We start from the raw sequence: 22588 nt of genomic DNA on the forward strand, positions 1-22588 counted from the left end.
GGCCGGACGGGGCCTGGGGGTGCGGCCAGAGCGGGCCGAGGAGGCGGGAGCGGCGGGGCTGAGGGAGGGAACGCTGTCGGCAAGGGACGGGGCGCGGCCGCGCGCAGGCGAGGCCGGTCGGGGCTGAGGGGGAGCGGCCGTGCTGAGCGGGCGGGGCCGGCGCGCCGGGTGACGCGCGGGGCGGGCGGGGCGCGGTCGGCGGCGGAAGATGGCGCGGTGCGGGTGCGGGGCCGGGCTGTGCTGCTGCTGCTGCGGCGAGCGGGAGAGCCGCACCCCCGAGGAGCTGGTACGGCCGCCGTCCCACCCCGCCCTGCCCTGCCCTGCCCCAGCTGCTCCCTGATCCCCCTCCGGACCCGTGCGTGCTGGCGGAGCCCCATCACTGCCGGTCTCGGCCCGGCCCCGCCCGGCTTGGGCAGCGCCTGGGGGTGGGCGGGCAGGCGGGGAGCGGTGCTGGAGTGCGGGCCCCGCGCTTCAGGGCCCGGTGTCGCCACCTCAGCGTGCTGCTCCTGGCCCAGCCTCTGATCGATGCCCGTCCCGGCGGCACAGCCCGTTCCCGCCCGTTCTGCTGCCGGGCCTGGCGCTTCCCCGCCAGTGCCGGAGCCCTGCGCTGTCCGCTGTCCCTACCCTACCCCGCATTCTTTGTCTGGGCCTCGCGTCCCAGCGCCTGGAGCCGCTGCCCCTCGCAGCCCTAAGGGGGAGTGTCCTGGCTCTGTCTGACTCTAGCACTGCTGAGTCCTCTCTGCAGAATTGTTGTCTTGTGCTCCCCTGTACCCCGTTGCTGTGAATGAAACGGGATGTGGGTTAGAACTTAACTCCCGGGAGCTCCTATATAGAAATGATGTGTGTTTGGCTGAGGGACAAGCTGTAACGTAAGACCCTTTAGCGTTACCACAAAGTAATTGGTGGTTTGGTAATCCACACTCTCAATTTATAAGCAACAGTGGTATAGAGCTTCTGTAATTTTGGCTTTGCTACCAGTGTTCATGAACAGCTGTAGATGCGTTTGTTTCCTTCATGGTTTTCCTTTCCTGCATTTGTTTTGCAGACGATCCTAGGAGAAACTCATGAAGAGGAGGATGAGATCCTTCCACGCAAAGACTATGAGGTGGGGAATTAATTAATCTGATATTAATGTGATAAGAACTGCAGACAGGTTTTGGTCTGTTTGAGTTTGTAACGGGGCAGATACTCAGTATGGATCTTTGGTTGCATTGGCATCAGCAGAAATACTGAGAATTGCTGTGCTTGCAAAGAACTGTTCCTCATCTTTGTATGTTTCTGGGATAAAGCTCTGTGAGTAGGTTGAATGTTTGCTCTCTAGTCAGACTCTTGATGAGAAAATTCATTTTCAGAGCCTGGTGCATTTTCCCACTTCTTCAGTGTGAGATTTATAGGCTCTGGTGGCCTTGTTTTCTGGTGACTGTAGAAAGTATCTGTAGATACATAGTCACAGTTGCCTTTCTGCTGTCTGTGTTGTCATGCTGGCTCACAGCAGATCTTCCCATAGATTCTGCTGCTTACAGAAGGTTTTTGCTTTTTGTATCACTGTCTGGTGGCCCTGAAGTGTTTAGAACAGCTGCTGTCAGTATGAGTGTCACCAGCCCAGTCTGTTACAGCTTGGCCTGAAAAGGTGAAGATGTGGATAGAACTAGTGGAGTTTTGTGAATGTGAGTGTGAAACTTCTTGCTGTGATAAACTGAAGAATTGGTATGGTTCATCTGCACAGGAGTTCCTAGCTAGTGTTCTTGTTCCAGTGAGAGGGTGAATATAAAGATCCAGTGTTATCCCCTGCACTGTCAAAGTGGAGACACATAAAGAAGTCAAAAACTGTACAATGTGACTTCTCTAAAACTGTACAATGTGACTTCTCTAATATAAAGATGTATAAATCAGTTGTGCTTCTGTTTGTTTCACTGTCTCTCTCAGCTTGAGCAGTGAAATTGTTCTTTCACTTTGTGATTTTCAGGGTCTGACTGATCTAAATATTTAAATTGTTTCTAGGTGTATTTTCTCCTCCTATTGTTTGCAGAATCTACTGTAGGGGTAGCAATGACTTCTGTAGTCTTTAATGAGGTCTTGTAGACATGATTTTTTTCACAACCTGTTGCAGCTGATTCTCCTAAATTGACCTTTTTGCATTTCAGAGCTTGGATTATGATCGCTGTATCAATGACCCGTACTTGGAAATTTTGGAAAGCATGGACAACAAGGTAGGACCTTGTTCTTTTATAAGCTAAAACTGTGGAAATTGTCCAGAGCAACTGTGGATTGGAAGTGTTCAAAACCTTTTTGTGTGTGGCTTTGAGCAGCCTGGAAGGAGAAGGTGTGCCTGTCCATGGCAGGGGGGTGGAATGAGATGAGCTTTAAAGTCCCTTCCAACCCAGATCAGCAGGAAATTTTATGGGTATTTTCTTTATTTATGACTGAAATTCTACATGTTTTCCTGGTTTCTCTATTATAAAAAATAAAATAGTGGAGATTGTAGCTGCCAGAATCTCTTGTGATCCTCAGGTTTAAAGTGAGCAAGATGTTGAGTCTTTCAGTTCCCTATTTTCAATTTGCTGTTGTCACAACACAGTCTTCTGTTGATTTATCCTTCTGGCTGTTGAGCTGTGGAGCCTAAACCCACCTTCCAGAAAATCCCTGTTTCTGTGTTGCTTTTATTTTACTTTTTTTTTTCATCCTCTCTCCAAACAGAAAGCCCAGAGATATGAAGCAGTGAAGTGGGTGCTGGTTTTTGCTATTGGAGTCTGTACAGGACTGGTAAGGATCCTGCTGTTTGGGGAATGAGGAAATCATTCTAAGCAGGAATAATTTAGAAGCCAATGGCTAAGGAGTAAAGTTAAGAGGAAGCATTTTCTTTCATGGTGACTAGAATTTAGAAGATGGAATTGTCTTTTGGGAATTATAGCATGTTGTTATAGACTTATTTTTCAGGAAGCCTTTTTTTCTTTCAGAACTTGCTGGGTTTTCTTTGTAAAGTAGTCTGGCAAATCCTTTGATTTTACATACAGGAAAACTTTTCCAAAGCAAACAACTTAGTAAAAAAGGATGACAGTTAATGGCTGAACTGTGATAATCAGCTCAGCTGACTGTATACCTCAATTAAATACCAGTTTTCTTCTGTACCCTTAAGTATGTTGAGGGTGTTAAAAATGGTGCCAGATTAGTGCTTTAATGGGAAATAATCAGATGCAGAAGTGAATCACTTCAGGAATAATGCTAGGATGGCTCTGTCCCAGTGAGAGAGAGGGAAGAAATCTGAGTTTTCAAAGCTGCTTTACTCTGAATGATGCTTTTGTCTTCTTCATTTTCTCTTCTCCCCTGTGTACATATTTCTGGTAGGACTAACTAGAGGGTGGTCTTAATTTGTATGTAGAAATTACTGATGGAAATTCTGTCTTCTTTTTCCCAGGTGGGTCTCTTTGTGGACTTCTTCGTGAGACTCTTTACCCAGCTCAAGTTCCAGGTGGTACAAAGCTGTATCTTTTACCTTGGGCCTTGCTAGGCTCAAGTGACCTTTTCTTTTCTGTTCCCATGTTTTGCTCAGAACAGCTGACTTTCACAATTTTGCCATTGGGCATGTTGTTCATAATTAGGCAAGTTTTCAACTTGCTTATGTAATTCAGCCCTTGAAACCAAGAAATGTTCAGTGTTGGGTACATAAGCAGAGACAGAAAGAATGAGTGGTTTCCCTTCTTCCTAACTCAGTGTTGAGCTTTGAAAAGGAAGCCTGACTTCCTGACAGGATTAGGCTGGATTAGGAAGCACAGGCTTGGTTTTTGAGGCCGGTGGGAGGCTCAGGTATTAACCAAGTGGTTGTGTGTTGGTGTGGGGAATGTTGTTTTCCTTGACCATCCCTGCAGCGGTGGAGGAGTGCACTGAGAAAGGCTGCCTTGCCCTGTCCCTGTTGGAGCTGCTGGGGTTCAACCTGACCTTTGTTTTCCTTGCCAGTCTTCTGGTCCTGATCCAAGTAAGCCTTTGGTCCCTTGCTGCTCCTTACACAACCTTCCTTGCCTCTCACACATGTCCTTGATATGAAATATCCTTGCTAGAAACACTTTCTGCCCCAAAGCATCAAATTACCTTCACAGTTCTATTTGATTTAGCTAAGCAGGGTCTCTTGGTCCCTTACTCTCTGATGAGAAGTTGGTCAGGTATGAAATCAGTGCACCATAGTGTCATTGTTTCTTTTCTGCAGCCTGTAGCAGCTGGGTCAGGAATTCCTGAAATTAAGTGCTACCTCAATGGAGTGAAGGTTCCCGGGGTTGTGCGCCTGCGCACCGTGGTGTGCAAAGCTACAGGAGTGCTCTTCAGCGTGGCAGGAGGTAAGGAGGGCTCTGCTGTGCTGTTCTTGTTGGGTGAAGGAGTCACTGAAGGGGAAAAAAATGTTTTCTCTGCTTATATAGGGCACAGAAGGCCCTGCCTTTCCAGTAAAATCATTCTGGTGATTTGGAGCAGAGTCATGAGCCCTGAGTGCATTTATAGAGTAGAGAATAAACAGAAGGATCAGGACTATCAGGGAAACAGGTGATTTTCTGAGTGGGCTAATGACATGTGACTCTTTGGGGCAGAATCCAAGAGAGAGACCTGAGATTGTTCCAGGACCAGCCTGAGGGCAGAAGAGCAGAATAACCTGGAGAGTTCAGAGTCCTTGTAATAGTTGTTTTTCAGTTATTTCACCCACTTAGAGTGCAGAATTTGTGCAAGTCTTTGCAAACGTTTGGGGTTGTTGAGTGAGCAGGAGGTCAGCACCTCCCTGTGAGGAGCTGCAGGCTTGGCACAGAGAGATGTGTCATGGCATGGGAGTGCTGAGCTGATCTCTTCTGGCTTTGTCAGCAAGGGAGGGTGGCAGTGGGGAAAGTGCATTCCCTCAATAAACTCTGTTTTCCAGGTCTTTTTGTCGGGAAGGAGGGGCCCATGATTCACAGTGGTGCTGTTGTGGGTGCAGGCTTGCCACAGGTTAGTGCTGGCCTGAGCCACGCTCCTGGTCACGCCACTGTTTTGTAAGAGTGAGTTCCCATCTCCTGTGTTTCTAAATCTTTACTTTGTTTGTAGTTCCAGAGCATCTCTTTGAGGAAGATCCAATTTAACTTTCCCTATTTCTGCAGTGACAGGTACTGTACCCAGGATGTGGAGGAGGGGAGAGGAGGATGAGTGAGCTGACTTCCTTGGGAGAGGGGTGGTGGGCTGGGGTGAACCACTCAGTTGTTTTATCAGTTTCTTTCTAGAGTCCTGCAGTTACATTCTGCAGCGAGACAACACCAGGGTGTCACTCTTCCAAGCTGCTCTGGTCTTCCTGTTCATAGATGTTCTCTTGTGCTGCTCAGCAGATCTCTACCCACTTCAAACCTTTAATGTGGGTGGTTGAAGGCTCACCCCTTGTGATTAGGATATACTACAGAGAAGGCTAATTCTCCTGAATGTGAACAAATTCTTGCCCTTTTGTTGCTGTAATTGTTTCAAGTGATGCTGGAGTCAATGGTTTGGGATGGTTCCTCACATACTGGGCAGTTGTGTAGTACCAGAATTCTGCTCTGTGTTTGTGTTCTACAGAAAGAGCACAATGCTGCAGCCTAATGAGCAAATGGTGGTGTCTGCCATGGCCAGCTTTGCTCCCAACTCTCATCTTGAATCCCTGAAATATTCCATAAATGGGGATGATCTCTTACTTTGCAGAACCTAAGCATCTCCAGAGCTCTAATTTGCTAAACTGAGGTTGTTTTTCTCTTCATTTCAGGGATAAAAGGGATTTTGTATCTGCTGGAGCAGCTGCAGGGGTTGCAGCTGCCTTTGGAGCCCCAATTGGAGGCACTCTTTTTAGTTTGGAAGAAGGTTCCTCCTTCTGGAACCAGGGACTTACATGGAAAGTGGTGAGTGTTGATTCTGACTCTCTGTGTGCCTTGAGAAGAGGGCTCCCCTTGGTAGGGCTTGTCCATGAGGACATTCTGATCATCCTGCCTCTTCCTGAGCTGCCTTGGCAGGAGGAAGGTTGCCTGCTCTAGCATTGTTCCAAAACTACTGCAGATCAAGGGCAGAGATGATCCTGGTGTTATCTGGAACTGTGGGACAGCTCTAGGCAGCAGCTTTAGTGTACCTGGCAGAGTGGGCTTTTGTGCCTGGGCTCTCTGCAGTCTGATCCCTTGCACAGTCAGTTCCTTTGCCCAGGCATGGGTCTCAAGGAAGAGCTGACTGTGCCAATCTTAATTTTGGGAACCTTTGCTTCCCCTTCTTTTTTTTTTTTTTTTTTTTTTTTTGTTTTTTTGGTTTTTTTTTGTTCCACAGCTTTTCTGTTCCATGGCTGCCACTTTCACCTTGAATTTTTTCCGCTCTGGGATTCAGTTTGGAAGCTGGGGGTCTTTCCAGCTCCCTGGGCTGCTGAACTTCGGGGAGTTTAAGGTAAGATTTACTCTTATTTCTCCAGTCTCTTCTTAGCCCTGTGCTTCTGTCTGTTAGTTTGGAGGTTTTTTTTGACACACACTTGTATTTCAAGGCCCTTTATGTTTAGCTGCAATACATTGATAATTGTCACCCTTTGATTTTAGCTACTCAAAATCTTTAGGTGTGGAGACAGAAGTGTTGGTAGGAAATTGCAGCAACTACTGTAATCCTATTTTTGTACACTTTTCTGCACAGTGCTCTGAGTCTGATAAGAAATGCCACCTCTGGACAGCTGTGGACCTGGGTTTCTTCATTCTGATGGGGATTGTGGGAGGCCTTCTTGGAGCCACCTTTAACTGCCTGAACAAGAGGCTTGCCAAGTACCGCATGCGCAATGTGCACCCCAAGCCAAAGCTGGTCAGGTATGTGTGCCCTCTCCAGTTTCTGCAGGCATCTCTGCTCCCAGAGCAAAAGCATCAGTCTAGAAGACCCTTTGAGTAGGATTGGAGCAAATCTCAGACTGGTTGTTTTAAAAATCACTAAATGAATCCTCCATAGAACTTAGAAGTGAACACCAGAAACCAAATGTTACAGTCCCGTAATTTTTTGATGACTTTGGTGGTACAGAGAGAATTGCAATCCTTCTTATAAGAGCAGTGGAGGAAGCTCTTTATCATAAAGGCTGAACAAACCAGAGCTTTGTCTCCATGCAGGATTTTTTTGTGTCCTTGTCAAAATTGATGTGGATGAAATAGCTGATTTCACTCTTTAAAATCATATTGATTAATTAAATTCACAATATGTGTGTTGTTTAGAGGGGGAACTTCTGTGTTATTCTGAAAGCAGCTGCTTGTTTGCTCTGGACAGCTCCTAAACACAAAGCCCAGGTTTAAAGAGAAAAACAAGTGTATTTCAGCAGTTAGAAAAGAGCACCATCCTGCCCAGTCCTATCTATGCTTTTACCCTGTAAGGATGTACAGAACATTGTTTCCATATCAACAGCCTCATTACTGAACCATGGGGCTTTTCATGTGTGACTGCTGTGTGTTCTCTGAGTAGAAATAGTTCCTTTTTGGGGCAACCAGTTAAAAAGGGGAGCTAAGGCAATCCCTGGGAACCAAGTCAAAATTCAACTTGATTTGCAGTGTCCCTTATTCTGATGCTAAGCTGTGGTGACTGTTGCTTCTTGCAGCTTTATCACATCATCTGCAGAACTGGGACTAGGTTACAGTGCTGAGTGTGGCTTCAGTGCATGGTTTCTGTTGTGTCTTTCAGAGTCTTGGAGAGCTTGCTTGTGTCATTGACCACCACTGTCATGGTCTTTGTGGCCTCCATGGTTCTGGGGGAATGCCGGCAGATATCTTCCAGCAGGCACGGTGGCAATGACACCCTGAGCCTGCAGGTGAGGGGTTCTTATGTGAATATAATATTCCCTGTCATGTTTTTCACCCTGCAGAGAAGCACAGGCATGCAGTGAGCTTTTGACAGCGTGCAGTGCATAACAGAGCTGCAGTGAGAGCCCATGGAGGGTTGCAGGAGCTGTGGGTAATAACGAAACCTGCATTTTGCTTTTGTACAAACAACTCAGGCTGTGAGTCAAGGAGCACATTGATGTTGTAGGCCCCATTTCTGCTATTGATGTTTGCTCTGAACTTCCCAAAGCATGGCTAACAGTAACAGAAGTGTTATTTCCATTCTCCCCAAAGGCTAATGTAGGAGACAGTGAATTTTAACTCTGTGTCTTTTGTGTTCTGCATTAGGATATATCAGAGGATGTAAATTCAAGCATCAAAACTTTTTTTTGCCCAAATGAAACGTACAATGACATGGCCACGCTCTTCTTCAACCCTCAGGAGTCAGCTATCCTGCAGCTCTTCCACCAGGATGGTAAGTAGTTACAAGACTGCCTCATCCCACACTTAAGCTTCAGAGCTTCATCTTAGCTGGAACAGCACCACAAGTCTAGCAGCATCTTCAGCCCTTCCTGGCTCTGGAGGGCTGCTAGTAAAACTGGTGAAAGTCTCTTTGATGGGAAGAAAAACCTGGTTTTCCTCTCTTTTCACTTACTCATTGTCTGCACGTGTGTTTGGACTGGGAGACTCAGTAGCTGTTGTGTGATGAGCCTGCTGTGAGCTGAGGGGTGGATGATGCTGGACTCTGTCTTGGACAGACATGTGCCCCTTTCTTTAGTCATGATTCTTCTTGTGTTGCAGGTACTTTCAGCCCAGTCACCCTATCCCTGTTCTTCCTTCTCTATTTCTTACTCTCCTGCTGGACATATGGGATCTCTGTGCCCAGTGGTCTGTTTGTACCATCACTGCTTTGTGGGGCTGCCTTCGGACGCCTGGTCGCCAACCTCCTCAAAAGGTGCATCAAGTGTGCGTGTGAGGGACATGCTGCAGGTGCACCATGAGCTCTCAGGCAGGTTTTTCTAATCTGAGGGCTCTGTGCTTTGCTCTAGTTACATTGGTCTGGATCACATCTACTCAGGAACCTTTGCACTGATTGGGGCAGCAGCGTTCCTGGGAGGAGTGGTGCGCATGACCATCAGCCTGACTGTCATCCTCATTGAGTCCACCAATGAGATCACCTATGGGCTCCCCATAATGATCACCCTCATGGTGAGTGGAGGACCAGTAGCTCTGGCTTTTTGCAGAATGCTTGAACATGTGCTGGCCATGAATCTTTGTTACTTTCAGAGCTGTCATAAGTTGCACTTGGAACAGCGACTCAGTAGATCTCGTGTTTGCTATGCAGGTAGCCAAGTGGACAGGAGACTTTTTCAACAAAGGCATCTATGACATCCATGTGAACTTGAGAGGAGTGCCTCTTCTGGAGTGGGAAACCGGGATGGAAATGGATAAGTAAGGCTGCTCCTCTTGGCCAGGCTGTGGGTTAGAGTTTGTGGTGGGGATTCTTGTTCAGAAATGTGTTAATGCAGGGGGATGATGCTTCATCTTCAACCTACCTGGTTGCTCTGAGGAGCAAGTGTGAGGGCTGCTGTGAAAGGAATTGTGCACCAGCAGGAAAGAGATGCTGAAGCCATTTCTGAGGGGGTGGATGGATGGATGGAAATCTGCAGGGTGGATTTGGGAAGTTCAGCAAATGCTTTGTGAAAACATTCCATTGGACTTTTTGTGGAACGTCATCCTCTTACCACCCGTTGTGTCTTCCCAGTAGTGTTTAGAAACTTTATTTGTAAGTTAGAGCATTCTACCTTTCCTTTCATTGATCCAATGTTATGTTATAAAAAGAATAATTAAAAAATCAGGTGTGCCATCACTGCTGATACCACAGTGAAGGTGAGCGCACAGGTAAAAGGAGCCAGCAGAATTTAACTGCAGCAGAATCCTTCAGGACCTTGTTTAGGGACTGGTTTGTTCATCACCAGCCTTCTGTCCCTGATGTGATTCATGCAGCAATCTTGGATTTCTGTTTCTTCAGGCTACAAGCCAGTGACATCATGGAGCCCAACCTGACGTACGTGTACCCCCACACCCGGATCCAGTCCCTTGTCAGCATCCTGCGCACCACTGTCCACCATGCCTTCCCCGTGGTGACAGAGAACAGGGGCAACGAGAGGGAGTTCATGAAGGGAAATCAGCTGATCAGTAACAACATCAAATTCAAGGTAAAGGCTTGCTTGTTTGATAGGTTGAAGAGTAGAGAGCTTTGTTTTGCGTTCAGAATGGCCTTGCTTTAGCTATTTAAGCTTTTGGGCAGAATTTGGGTCAGAGATAAGCACCTACTGCAATATAAAATTTTTAAGAACTCCATTCTATTGTATGGATGATGGTAGAGACAAAAGAGTGGGTTGCATTCCCAGAGGGAAAAATTAAGAAAAAAACCTAATCTGTTTAGCATAAACACGGAAACATTTGGATTTATTACTGAATTGCACAGTATTATTGCACAGTCCTATTCTTGCAAGTCCTGCAGCAGCAGTGGCTAATGAACATGTTATGTGGTGGCACAAAGCTATGATGAGTAGTTCATAGTCACTCTTGGATAACTGTTGGCATGCTTAGTGAGTGTCTGAAAATTGTTTGCTGTATGCAGAAATCCAGCATCCTCACCCGGGCTGGAGAGCAGCGCAAGCGGAGCCAGTCCATGAAGTCGTACCCTTCGAGTGAGCTGCGTAACATGTGTGACGAGCACATAGCAACAGAGGAGCCTCCTGAAAAAGAGGATCTGCTGCAACAGATGCTGGAGAGAAGGTGAGATCCTGGGAGGCACAAATGTACAGAAGCAGGGTTTTTCCATAAGTTGAGATGTGTTGTAAAGAATCTTTCATATGTCAGTGGAAGCAGTGCTGATATCCATGTTTTAGAAGTGATTTGTCAGGTGTGAGGAGCCAGTGCTATGTCTCACACCTGTGACCAAGTGGGTTATGTCCAGCTTCTTGCATTTACTTCAAACACTTATACACACATATTTCCTTGAGGATAAAGTATCTGGGAAGATTTCTGTAGAAATCAATGTCCTCAATGTGGTAGCTCTGGAAAGCTCCCTTATCCCAGCTAATGACCTGGTGCCATGATACTGATCCCACCTTTCTGGTAACTGGGCTGAGTCACCAGGCTTGTGATGCTGTTACTCCCAAGTAGAAGCCCAGTCTAGTGAATAATTTTCTGCATCAGAGATTGTGACTTTCATGAATGGCATCCTGACCCTAATATTTTGCCTTATGCTTCAGCTTTTATTAGAATCTGAGTAATTTGGAACTGAAAATTGCTTTAACAGCAAGTGATGTGAAATTGAGTTAGGAGACTGTCCCACATAATGGCTCTTGACCTCTCTCGCCTATTTTTTTTTTTTTTGTGAAGTCTTGCTTGTCCCTAGCAAGAGTCCCTGAAGTATTCAGGGGAAGGTTGCAAAGAGCTGAAACAGCTGCTCTTTAGGGAGATGGGCTATGTGAACCTTGTAACACATGGTGTTAAATCCATCACAGATACACTCCTTACCCCAATCTGTACCCTGACCAGTCTCCCAGTGAGGAGTGGACCATGGAGGAACGCTTCAGACCCCTGACCTTCCATGGCTTGATCCTGCGCTCACAGCTGGTCACCCTCCTTGACAGGGGGGTTTGCTACTCTGAGAGCCAGTCGGTGAGTCCTCCTCTTCAGAAATTGCAGCAGACACATCCCTGCCTTCTCAGGAGGTTGGGAACAATCTTCATGGGCTGCCAAAAAGAATATATCTATTTTTACACTTTAAGGAATGCATGTGTGTTTTTAAAGTTGCAGACGGGTAATGTGAATTCTCCCTTGCAGCTCTTAGAGTAAAGGAAGTTGAAAATATCCCCAGGAAAAGGATAGCCACTGTTAAAAAAGTCACCCAACAGACCTGTTTGTTGCATAATGCTATGGAGAATATATGATATGAATATAAGACATAAAGATATGCAGAACTGGAGAATAGAGGGCAGATAGTAAATGCAAATAGAGCATCCATTTGCATTTAATATAGAAATATATTAAATACTTTCTATTTTATATACTTTCTATTTTACTGCTGTGGGTTGAGGTCCTAGCAGAAAAATATCAGCTGTGTCACTGAGATCAGGCCCAGCTCCCACAAGACTGGTTTCCTGCTGTCCTCCAGTGTCAAGTGTAGATTTGTCAGAGGTTGGGGAGCTGTTTTCTCTCAGCTGAAGGCCTGCATAGGTTTGGGTAACTGCACCTCTGCAGAATGTGGGTGTGGGAGGAGGAGGAGATCTGGGGGAGTGATTAGGAGGCATGGTTTGCTGTGCTGCTAGCAGCCCCTGTGTTGTCTGGAATGGTGACACCTGGGCTCAGTGGGGTTTATTTTGATTGCAGAGTGCAAGTCAGCCTCGTCTGTCCCACGCAGAGATGTTGGAGGATTATCCCCACTACCCAGATATCCATGATCTGGACCTCACATTGCTGAACCCTCGTATGATAGTGGTAAGATATGCACTGCAGTGTGACAGCCCCTCCTCAGATATATTTACAACTGTCCAAAGCCTTTCAAAACACTGAGGGCATGTTTTAATATATTCTTTGGCACAGTGACCAACATCCTGTGCTCCTCAAGCACTCAGCCTTCTCTGCATGTGGAAGCCCCCTGCTATGAGGTACCAGTGTCCATTGGTGCCTGTCCAGTTTAATTTCTCAACAAACCAAACCAAAATAATGTCATATTTGTGCAGAAATAGAAAATTACCACAGTCAAATACTCTATCCAGGCATCAGTGCCATGGAGGATTTGTAGGATTTGCATGTTAGTGACTCCCAGAGACATTGAAAATGCCTCTTGTAAATAACATGATTGCTTTTCTTTCTTAGGATGTCACCCCATACATGAACCCATCACCCTTTACTGTCTCTCCAAATACTCATGTGTCACAAGTCTTCAACCTGTTCAGGACAATGGGACTCAGGCATTTACCAGTTGTGAATGCAGTTGGAGAGGTGAGTCCTTGGCTTGGCCTTGCTGAGCAAGGAAGCCACAGTGTTTGTGTAATATTTTCCATCTCTGGGACAGTTAAGATCTCTTTTAACATCAAACAGAAATGCTTTAGAGATCAGAAGAGGATTTTTTTAGGGCCCTGAAGGCTTGATTACTGTGACTTTGTTGGCATCTTTTGTGTCCTAGCCTGTTTCCCCTTTACCTGCAAAGAGCAGGACATGAATCTCCTGTCTCAGGTGTACAGCCTGTAGAAGCTGTCCCATTTTTCTGTCTGTTGAGAGGCCCTGAGCTCATCAGAGACCACTAATTTGCCTTTCACAGCTTTATTTAAGAGCAAAATTTCCTTTTATGTTGGGGCAAGAGGTTTTTCTGTAGGAAGGGAGTTGTATTCTATTTCTGCTCACAGGAGCAGCAAAACAAAGGAGTGGTTAAATGGTCTGTGCTTGACTCACTGTCCCTTTGCCATCTACAGTGCTCAGAAACTGTCACTAGATGTCAGCAACCTCCTATAACCACTGTGAGAAGCTGTTTCCCCTGAGCCTGACCTGATCTGTGTGAGGCAGCACTGCTTTTTGTGCCTCAAGGTTCCCACAGTTACTCTGCAGGGCCTGTGAGTTGCAAAGGAGATGTTAACTTATTCCATTTTAGTACAAGATGCTCTTGTGGTACTAGAGAGCAGCCTAGTTCTAAACTCTTTCCATGTGTAAAATCAGAGAGGTGTTTCACCAGCTGAAATGTGTGGTTTGACTTTATCCACAGCAGGCTGGGAGAGAGTCCCTCTTGTCACCTGCCAGTGTGCAGCACCTTTAGCTAGTCTTGGACCATTTCTCTGATTTGGTCTTTAGAGCTTCCCTGAATGTATCTGACAGGAGCTATCTGAAGTCATGCCATGTGGAATACCAGAAATGTCTTGAATGAAGCCCTAAAGGACAGCTTTGTTATTTCCAATTGCAGTTTTTACTTCCCAAAGGATTTTACATCCTTGTGCTGTCTGACATGGAAAGGATTTCCCTTCCTAGGCACAGGGTCCTGCTGCTGCCAGACACCACAGCAGTGGTTAAGCTGTTTGTTTGGGTGTAGTTAAATCAGCATTCTTGCCTGAAGAGTAAATGCTGGTAGAGGGAGGAATGTGATTTCTGTGAATTTCAACTTGAATCTGCTCTAACTCAACATTGGTCAAGAATTGCTCTCAGGTTTCCTCTTTTTGGGGTGTTGAAAAGAATGACCACTTGTGAAAAATGCCAATCATCTGTTTTTAAAATTTTTAAAAGTTTAATAGTAATAAAATGGTTATAAAAAATAGTAATACAATTAGAGTAATAATAATTTGGACAAATTGAATTAGGACAATACAAGACAATAAAAACAAAAAGTTATAGACAGTCTGGGTACCTCTTTCTGGGCAAAATAAGCCTGAAGAAGGACCCACATTAACAGAGGATTAACCCTTAAAAGCAACAGCCTGTTGCATATTCATACACCTCATCCATGATGCATAAATCCCATTGAACCACAGGATTCTGTCTGGGCAGTGTCAGCTTCTTCCTCTGAATCCTGACAGCGCCTTCGAGGTGGGAAGAAGTTCATTTCTTCTGATAATGGAGCAATAAATTCTCTTTCTCTGAAAGATTCAGGTGACCTGTGGCTGCTATCTCACTGCAAGTCCTTTCTTTAAAAAAAGTATCTTACATAGCATAGTTTCTATTTTAACATTTTTTATAACCTAAAACTATATTTAGCACACTACTTAAGAGAATTAATACAGCATTACTTTCTAACACAACACACATAATACTCATTTTAATATTTGCAAAAAGCCAATCATTAAATACATGCATTTTTCACACTCTTTATTATGGATGTCTTTCAGTGGCACATCTCTGACACAAACTTGTACCTTTTCTTCTTCTTTCCTTCCTGTTCAAGGTTGTTGGGATAATCACTCGGCACAACCTGACGCACGAATTCCTGCAGGCCAGACTGAGGCAGCACTATCAGACCATTTGATGCCCCTGCCCCTCTGTCAGTGTGGTTCCTCCCTCTCCAAGCTGGCACACATGCTCGCATCCTGCTTGGACCACACAAGGCCCAAGACCTCCCGTTTGGCTTCTCACGTGCATATCAAGCCTGGGGAACTGGAAAACATTTTGCTAGCCAGAGAATTCGAGGAGCTGCCTGAGCCCAGAGCTGTTGATTGGCCTCAGGCACTTGGTTTGACAACTCTTGATCCAGGTGTTTTCTTCCCCTGTCCCCCAGTTATCTCCTTCTGTCAGATGTTGTCCTGACACCACTGTGTGTTCTGCCATTTTGTTTTGGGGTTTTCTGAAGAGTTGGAAAAAGGAACCATTTCCCTCCACTGTGTCCTGGGCAAGGAACTGCAGTGTCTTTCCCTTCCTCCTGTGTGACTCCCTTTTCTTCTTCCTCCCTTGTTCCTGCAACTGTTGCCTTATTTGTGTGAGAAGGGAGTTACTGTCACCACTGAGAGGAGATACTGAAGTTTGCAGATATCAGCTGCTCTCCAGGATGGTTCCTTGCAAAAGCAGTTATAAAAAATCCAGGGTTTTGGAAATGCACCTGTCTTTGCAAGTGTTCCCCTTTGCCCATATTTTTTCACTCTGGCTTCATTTGTTCTTAATTTCTCTCCTTTCATGGGGAAATGTTTCTGCTGTGATGTTTTTGACAGCAGATGACTTGAGAGCAGCTCAGCAGATTTGGAGTTCAAAATGGTTACACTTCAGTTACTGTTTGAGTTTATAAATATTTAATACATTTGTGAACACCTCAGAGAAAGGAGATCTCTTCCCTGTTAGCTGTTGCTATTGCCTCCCTGTAAGAGACTCTTCTAAGATGCTTGGTGGCACTCCACTTTGGCATTTCTTGCCATTTGTAGGCATTTTGTCCCTGCACTGCTCAAACAGTGAGAGCCTGGGGCACCTTTCCAGCTGGAGTCAGAGACCAGGGAACTCCACGTCCTGATAGCATAGAGAAATGTTGCTTTGTGGAAGGAAATAGAGCTGATGGTCTCTGGGCTTGCTTGAATTATCTCTGTGTCATGAGAGGAGCTGCTGTAGTTCCAGGCTGCCATAAGGAGGGATGGTGGTGACTAAGGCAGGATCTCCTGCAGGTGATAAGTGGGGCTGTCTGTGCTCTGTAAATGCTTGGGATCATGTTTGCAGCAATCTGTAAGGGTAAAATCAGCCCTCAGGAGCCAGTTGCAGCCAGTTGAGTGCTTTAGCAGGTACCATCCTGGCCAGCACCTGTATTGTTCCAGCAGGCACCTGCCCTGCTGAGTTCCCTGTGCAGATAACCCTCAGTGGGAAGCCAGTGCTGTGCCTCAGGGACTGCAGAGCTGATTGGCTTGATAAAGCACAGAGCATTCTCTCAGCCAAGATACATGGGGAATGTATTCCAGAAAAGCTTCTGCACAGCCCCTGAGCTCTGCAGTTAACCCTTTGCCTGCCATAAGGAGCTGCCTAGGTGGGAACTGGGACAGAAGGCAGACTTTGTTGATTTTCTGTATTTCCTTAGAGCATAGGAGTTGGCATCAGGTACTGCCCTTGATTTGTGAATTTTTTCCCTGTGAGTAGAGTGAGGATGTCTGTTCTGTCTGGATAGGATCTGCAGGTGTTGTCTGAAATGCCTGTGTTCCCTGAGCTCTGCTCCTGCACTGAGCTGTCCCTGCAAACTTCCAGCACCCATTTGCACTCCCTGAAGCTGGGCTGTAGGTTTGAAATATGCTTTTGTTAGGCTACCTGATTTCATTCAAAGGATCTGGGTGATTATGAATCACAGGAATCCTGATTTTGTGGGATTTGTGGGATTTCAGATCACTTAGGTGGGATTGGCAATCCTGTAGTGTTAGAACACCTGTCAAGAATGTCCTGTGCCTCCCCATGACAAATGTTGAGTGAGTGTGTGTGGAAGGGAAGGTTCCTTCTCTTCCTGCACATGAAGGCTCCTTGGGTTGTTTGCCTTGAGCTGCTCCTGTTTTATTTCTGTGCACGAATGGCAGGGTGTTTTGCTGCAGGATGAATTTGTCATTGCTGCTGAGACAAGAGTTGGGCAATCCAGACAAATCAGGCTGGAGAACCTTACCAAGGTTTTTCTGGGCACCAGATGCTTCCCCATGACAAGGCACTTTGCCTTCAACCTGTTGGCAGCAGTGTCTGCTCTGCCTGGGCATCTTATTCAAATGTTTCAGCTGAAAAACACCCTTTCCTTCTTTCAGTAAAGACATTTTCAGTGAGAGTGGTGGGTGACCCTGTCAGCTGCTTTAAAGGGAAATCTCAGTGTGCAATTACTGTTCTGTAGCCTGCAGAAAAGGAATGACAAGTTCACCTGACATTTGGAGATGCAGTATTTCCCTTCTGATGAGGACTGATGCCAAGGGGTTTGTGTTGAATCAGTCTTCTCACACTTCAGTTACTTAAATCCTTTCTTACAACACACTCACTGCTTCTACCCTGGCTCTAGTTGCTAAGTGATTTACTGAGGAACTTATTCTAACATAGGTGCCAGGAACATTTTAACAGAGCAACACTAAGGGAAAAATAACCCAGAACTGGGTTAGTTCTGATGGCAAGGGTAGGGGGTTAGTCTGGGGCCTTCCTCCTTGCCTTGTGGCTTCCTGTGCAGTGTTAATTATGCAGTTTTGAATTATTAATTACTGTGAACCATTCCAATGGTATCCACTTACTTACCTTTCCATTTGGTTTTTTTTTGCACTGTTTTTTGTTATGAAATGATGTAAGCTAATTCCATGGTGTGTGTATATAAATTGTATTTTTTTTATAATTTGTATGAATATATTTTTATTTGAACAATGGCACTTGGGAAGTATTCATGTAGCTGTAACATGTCTGAGAGTAAAATGTTTGTATGTCTCCTTCAGCACTTTCAAGGCCTTTTGATGTTTCTAGTATTGTTTTATTTTTGCCCTTTATGATAATAAAACCAGTAGAACATGGCAGCATCCAAGAGCATGATTTGAGGTAGTTGAGTTGTTGCTGTTTATGAGCTGTCTGGATTTAACAGTTTGTGCTTTTAGAGAGGAATGGCTGTGATCCATCAGCTTGTGACCACTGCAGTTCCACATTCTCACCACAGCTCTTTCAAAGGAGGGAATTTGATAAGGAGCTAAATTGTGCACATTGTGCTGCTTTTCTTACCTGAGAACTCACCTTCTTCCCAGTAAATTAATGAAAGAGGTTTAAACTACAGTGTGCCACCTCTTGTTTTGCAGTTGGCCTCTCCAGGGTATGAAAAATCTTAGTTTCATCTTGAACATTTATTTAGTTTATGCCTATATTTCCTGCTTTGTCCTGCTGTCTGCCTTACAGAAAAGAATTAGTGACAATTTTTGAGCTTTCATCTCATTTTGGCTTACAAGCCAAAAATGTAAGTAGAGTCTTTGAGCTCTGTAGAAATATCTGACCCAAACCTCACTTCCTTTCCATGTTTCTGTGCGTCAGGGGCTGTGTTATACAGGATTCATGCAGTGCAGAATACACAGATGTTGCACAGATGCTCACAGTGGCTCTCTGAGGCACTCTAACACAGAGTTGTCCAGCAGCTTGTCTGGCTCTGCCCCCTGGCTGTGCAATGCCAGGGAAAGCCTGAGATGGTAAAACCCTCTCTTGGGAAGGAATGGCAGAAAATCTGATTTGAGGAGCTAAAAAACTGCCACAGAGAGCTTAACTAAGGAAAATAGGAAGGATACCCTAGCAGGGGTGGGAAGGAGTCATCAGGAGAAGGGACTGGGGGAACTGCTTCAGCTCTGTGCTGCCTTGGATGGTAAATGCGGCAACACGGGAGGGAATTGGAGAGGTTTATGGACTCATTGAATCCAACCATGTGCCATTGGCCCTGTAATGACACACTGGGGCTCTAGCAGAAAAAAAAAATAGTGGCGTTCAGTGAGATTATTAATTTTTTTTAAATTTTTGCTTTGCTAGCAGGATACAAGCTGCCTCTTCAGTGTGTGTGTGCATTCCCAGTTGTGAATCAGGCACTGGGAGGAGCAGAGGATGGCTGCCTGGAGCCTTGGCTGTTGCAGGGCTGTGAGAAGAGAGTGAAGCTGCTCTTGTTGTCCAGGGTGCTGAAGGGCTTTTCAGCAGCAGTGGGACACACTCAGTCTGCTCTGCACCCACTGTTCAAATGCAGTGTCTGAAAGGGCTCACTGGGAGCTGGGATGAGACATCACTGAGCTCCCCTGCTGTCTTGGATGTTGAGATAATGTCACTGTCACATTTTCTGAAAAATCCCTTCGCTAGGATTTCTCCTCCTGGGAAGCTGAGAAGCCTCAGAAAAGAATGAAAACAATAATTATCTGATTGCTTCTCCCTGTTTTGCTGCTTTGGAATGTGGTCTAGATATTGTTTTACCAACTGATCAATGTTTGATTTGTTTCATGTGAATTGTTTTTATTTAATGACCAATCACCATCAATTCTGCCAGACTCTGGGGAGTCAGTTGAGAATTTTTCATTATCATTCTTGTTAAACCTTCTGTCTGTATCCTTCTCTTTGTTTAGTATAGCTTTAGTATAGTATTCTTTTAATGTAATATAATAAAATAATAAACCAGCCTTCTGAGAACATAAAGTCAGATTCTCATCTCTCACCTCGTTCTGGAAACCCTCACAAGCTCAACAAGATAACAGTTTCAAAGTGAGCAGGATGTCCCTTTCTCCAGGCTGTTTCAATTGCTGTATGGGCTATGTATGGTTTAACACACATCTTACTGATACTTTAAGCATTTTAAAGCAGACTGGAACCCATATATACCAGTTTCAGTAGAAAACAATACTGTGTTGGAAACTCATGACTAACAGCTAAGATATGACAACCTTGAGACCTTTGTTGACTCCCCCAGCAGCTCTTTGATGCCTATACTAAGGAACATTTCTCTGGGATGGCTGGATTAACACACCAGATTTATTATTCTTTTCTTGTATTCCAATTCCCAGCATGGCAGGCCTGACTCTAGTTGCCTTCCCATCATAAACTTCACCTCCTCCCGAGAGGGATGGTGCTGGTTTTCTGAGAGAGCAGTCAGGTGATGGCAATAGAGGGGGAAAGTCTTACAAATCTTCCTTCCTTCCCACATAGAAGTGTGGGACACACTTATCAAGCAAATATCAATCAGCAAAGGCCCTTGGGGGCCAAGATTCAGGAGAAGTAAATCAGACAAGCTGGTTGTGGCCAGACTGGGCTGTGAACTGGCACAGCTCCATGTCTCCCTGCAGCAGGGGAGGGTGGGTGTGTGCCCTGTCCTTCACTTGTGATTTCTTGGAGGAACCAAACAGTGCTGACAGCTCCTCTGTTGCAGACATCTTTTCATTAAAAGTCCTTTCCTTAGGATTTTTTACTTCTGAGAAGCTGAGAGGCCTCACAAACAAAATGTAAACAATGGTTATTTGCTGCTGTGGAATGCAACAGCTGGATCCATGATTGGTCTCATGTGGATGTTTGGAATTAATGGCCAGTCACAGCTGGCTCTCTCTCTGTCTGAGCCACAGACCTTTGTTGATTCATTCTTTTCTGTTCTTAGCTTAGCCAGCCTTCTGAGATGTACCTTTTCTTCTATTCTTTTAGTATAGTTTTAATGTGATATATATCATAAAATAATAAATCAAGCCTTCTGAAATATGGAATCAGATCCTCGTCTCTTCCCTCATCCTCAGACCCCTGTGACCACTGTCACACTCCTCTTGGCATTCTTCCCTGCCAACTTGGATTTCAGTGGGAGCATTTTGTTTAGTGGGAAGCTGGATAGGGGTAGTGCAGTGTCTGAGGAGCAGAGAAACCATCAAATCTAATTTGCAAATATACTCAGTGCCAAGCAGAGCCCTATTCCAAGCAAGGCTCATGCCTTGCAGAGTGCACGGAGCACACTAATGGAATTTCTGTGTTTCAGAGTCCAGAGGAAAGCAAGCTGGATTATGCATGGCCAATAATGGGTGCTGCCAAACGCTGTTCAGAAGTTAGAATGGAGTCTGGCAGGGCAGGAGGTGACAAATGTCATTAGAGCTGTGTGAAGGGCGTTAACCTGGTCCTTCTCTGGTCCCACTGGGATATTTCATTTACGTGATAGTTGTTCACAAGATGGCTCCCTGCTCTCTCTGATCACTCACAACACCAGTGGCAGCTTTTTTCCATCCTTGGGGGATGATGTTTTTGCCTGTAGAGCTGATCAGTGTTGAGTTTGTCCCATTCAGCTTTTCCCAGTGCTTACTCCTGAGTGCAGCGCTGTTCTGCCCTGGCTGCAGGATTTCCCTGAGGGTGCTTTACAGCTCGGTAGTAGCAGTAAAAATCCAGTCAGAGATGCTTTTTTCCTCGATTGCTTACCCTCCATTAGGCTCTCCCAGACTGCAGGGTCTATTAACTCACTGTCTGCAGGCTCATACAGACTTGTTCCACCAGGAACTGGCTTGCTGCTAATACTGGACCCACCTGGCTTTAGGTCAGGAAGCATTGCCTCTTCTTGCCATTTTTAGCACATTCCACTGAACTAATCAGTGTTTTGTGCCTTGAGGGACTGACAGGGAGGGACAATTTACAGTGTCTGTGCAAGCTGTGCTTGACTGGGTAAAATTCAGCTCCAGCTGTTAGAGTATGTGAATTGTTGTTGCTTTCAGCAACACAGGGGAAGTCAGGCTGTTGCTCATTGCTGGTGTGGAGGGATCCACCTGCATGTTCCCATCCTGCTGCAGGGGGTGTGTTTGGAAAACTTTTAAAAAGACAAAGCCCCTTTATCCCCCCAAAGGGTGACTTCACACCCCCATGATCTGTGAAACGGAGTAAATGCAAAGTCACTGTACCTTTCACTGCAGAGATGCTGCTGGGAATCTCAGCCTGAGAATTTATTCTCCTGTCAGGGAAAGCTGTGTGGACACTATTGCACAAAGCATTTTATCTGTAGCTGGTGCTGCTGGAAGGAGAGGATTTGTATCACACTCTGGTTTCCTGTTGGAGTGTTCCAAAATTAGTCCCTCAGATTGGCCTTCTGCCCTTCATCCCCAGGAAAGAATCACAAGGCCCAGCGTAGAGAGGAGCACACAGAAACCTCTTGGAGGCCATGTCAGCACTGCAGGGAGTGACTGGAGGGTGGCTTGTCACAAATGTGATGTGTGACATGAGCCCTGTCAGTGTTGCAGCACCTTTAGCTGTGACTGGCCTTGTGCAAGGAGGGGTGTGTGCTTGAATTTACCCTTTCCCCGGAGCTGTGGCCCCTGAGAGCTGTTGTCAGCAGCTCTGGAACACCTGCAGTCCAATTCCTTATCCTCACCAGGCACTGTTCCTGTCACCTTTGCATAAGCAAAGTCAGAATTGGATTGTTCCAGCTGAGCCTGTCCTGGTGCTGCCTTCCTAAGCCCTGAACAAGCTTCTCAGGGTACTCAGGTCCATGGGAATGCACTGAGATTCTGGGAATGAGACTCATGAGGTGCTCAAAATAACACAGTTCCTAGCAGAACATGCAGGACACAGGACAGTTGTGTTGAGCTGGGCTTGGTGCCATTGCTGGGGCTCACATGGGGATCCAAGCTCTTTGTTCCTTGGGATGCTGACTGAATGTGTGTTTTTTGCAATATTTCCTTCTTTGGTGGGGTGCTAGAATATGTTTTAGGTCAAATTCAGCTCCTAGGTGTGAAATCTAGCAAGGTTAAATAAACCTTAATCAGACTTGCAGCGTTCCCATTAGCCATGTTAGAACAGCTTTGCAAGGGGCCACTCCCAGAAAGTGATAAATGATTTTTGCATGCAAGCTGCTGTGT

At 45.6% G+C, this 22588-nt stretch overlaps 1 protein-coding gene across 1 annotated transcript; it reads left to right on the plus strand.

Annotated features, from left to right (window-relative positions):
• The first annotated feature begins 208 nt into the window (after positions 1 to 208).
• On the plus strand, positions 209 to 15152 carry CLCN6 (chloride voltage-gated channel 6). Its single transcript, XM_054292135.1, has 23 exons — positions 209 to 286; positions 1046 to 1105; positions 2145 to 2210; positions 2698 to 2763; positions 3416 to 3482; positions 3867 to 3973; positions 4202 to 4328; positions 4895 to 4962; positions 5059 to 5117; positions 5741 to 5873; positions 6286 to 6399; positions 6637 to 6803; positions 7657 to 7783; positions 8142 to 8268; positions 8595 to 8748; positions 8843 to 9002; positions 9139 to 9245; positions 9826 to 10012; positions 10441 to 10598; positions 11333 to 11489; positions 12201 to 12308; positions 12690 to 12815; positions 14740 to 15152. The coding sequence occupies exons 1-23, from the start codon at positions 209 to 211 to the stop codon at positions 14818 to 14820; spliced, it is 2604 nt and encodes an 867-aa protein (XP_054148110.1). The 3' UTR covers positions 14821 to 15152.
• The last annotated feature ends 7436 nt before the right edge of the window (positions 15153 to 22588 follow it).

This window comes from Melozone crissalis, unplaced genomic scaffold, assembly GCF_028551555.1.
Source record: "Melozone crissalis strain CALT ecotype California unplaced genomic scaffold, PUWL_Pcris_2 ptg000107l_1, whole genome shotgun sequence".
Taxonomy (NCBI): Eukaryota; Metazoa; Chordata; class Aves; order Passeriformes; family Passerellidae; genus Melozone; species Melozone crissalis.

Excerpts from the sequence above, each read along its gene's own strand:
- CLCN6 (XM_054292135.1), top strand. The coding sequence starts at position 209 with ATGGCGCGGTGCGGGTGCGGGGCCGGGCTGTGCTGCTGCTGCTGCGGC. Across the intron at positions 7,784-8,141 it reads ATGACACCCTGAGCCTGCAG|GATATATCAGAGGATGTAAA; the intron begins GTGAGGGGTTCT and ends GTTCTGCATTAG. Across the intron at positions 9,246-9,825 it reads ACCGGGATGGAAATGGATAA|GCTACAAGCCAGTGACATCA; the intron begins GTAAGGCTGCTC and ends CTGTTTCTTCAG.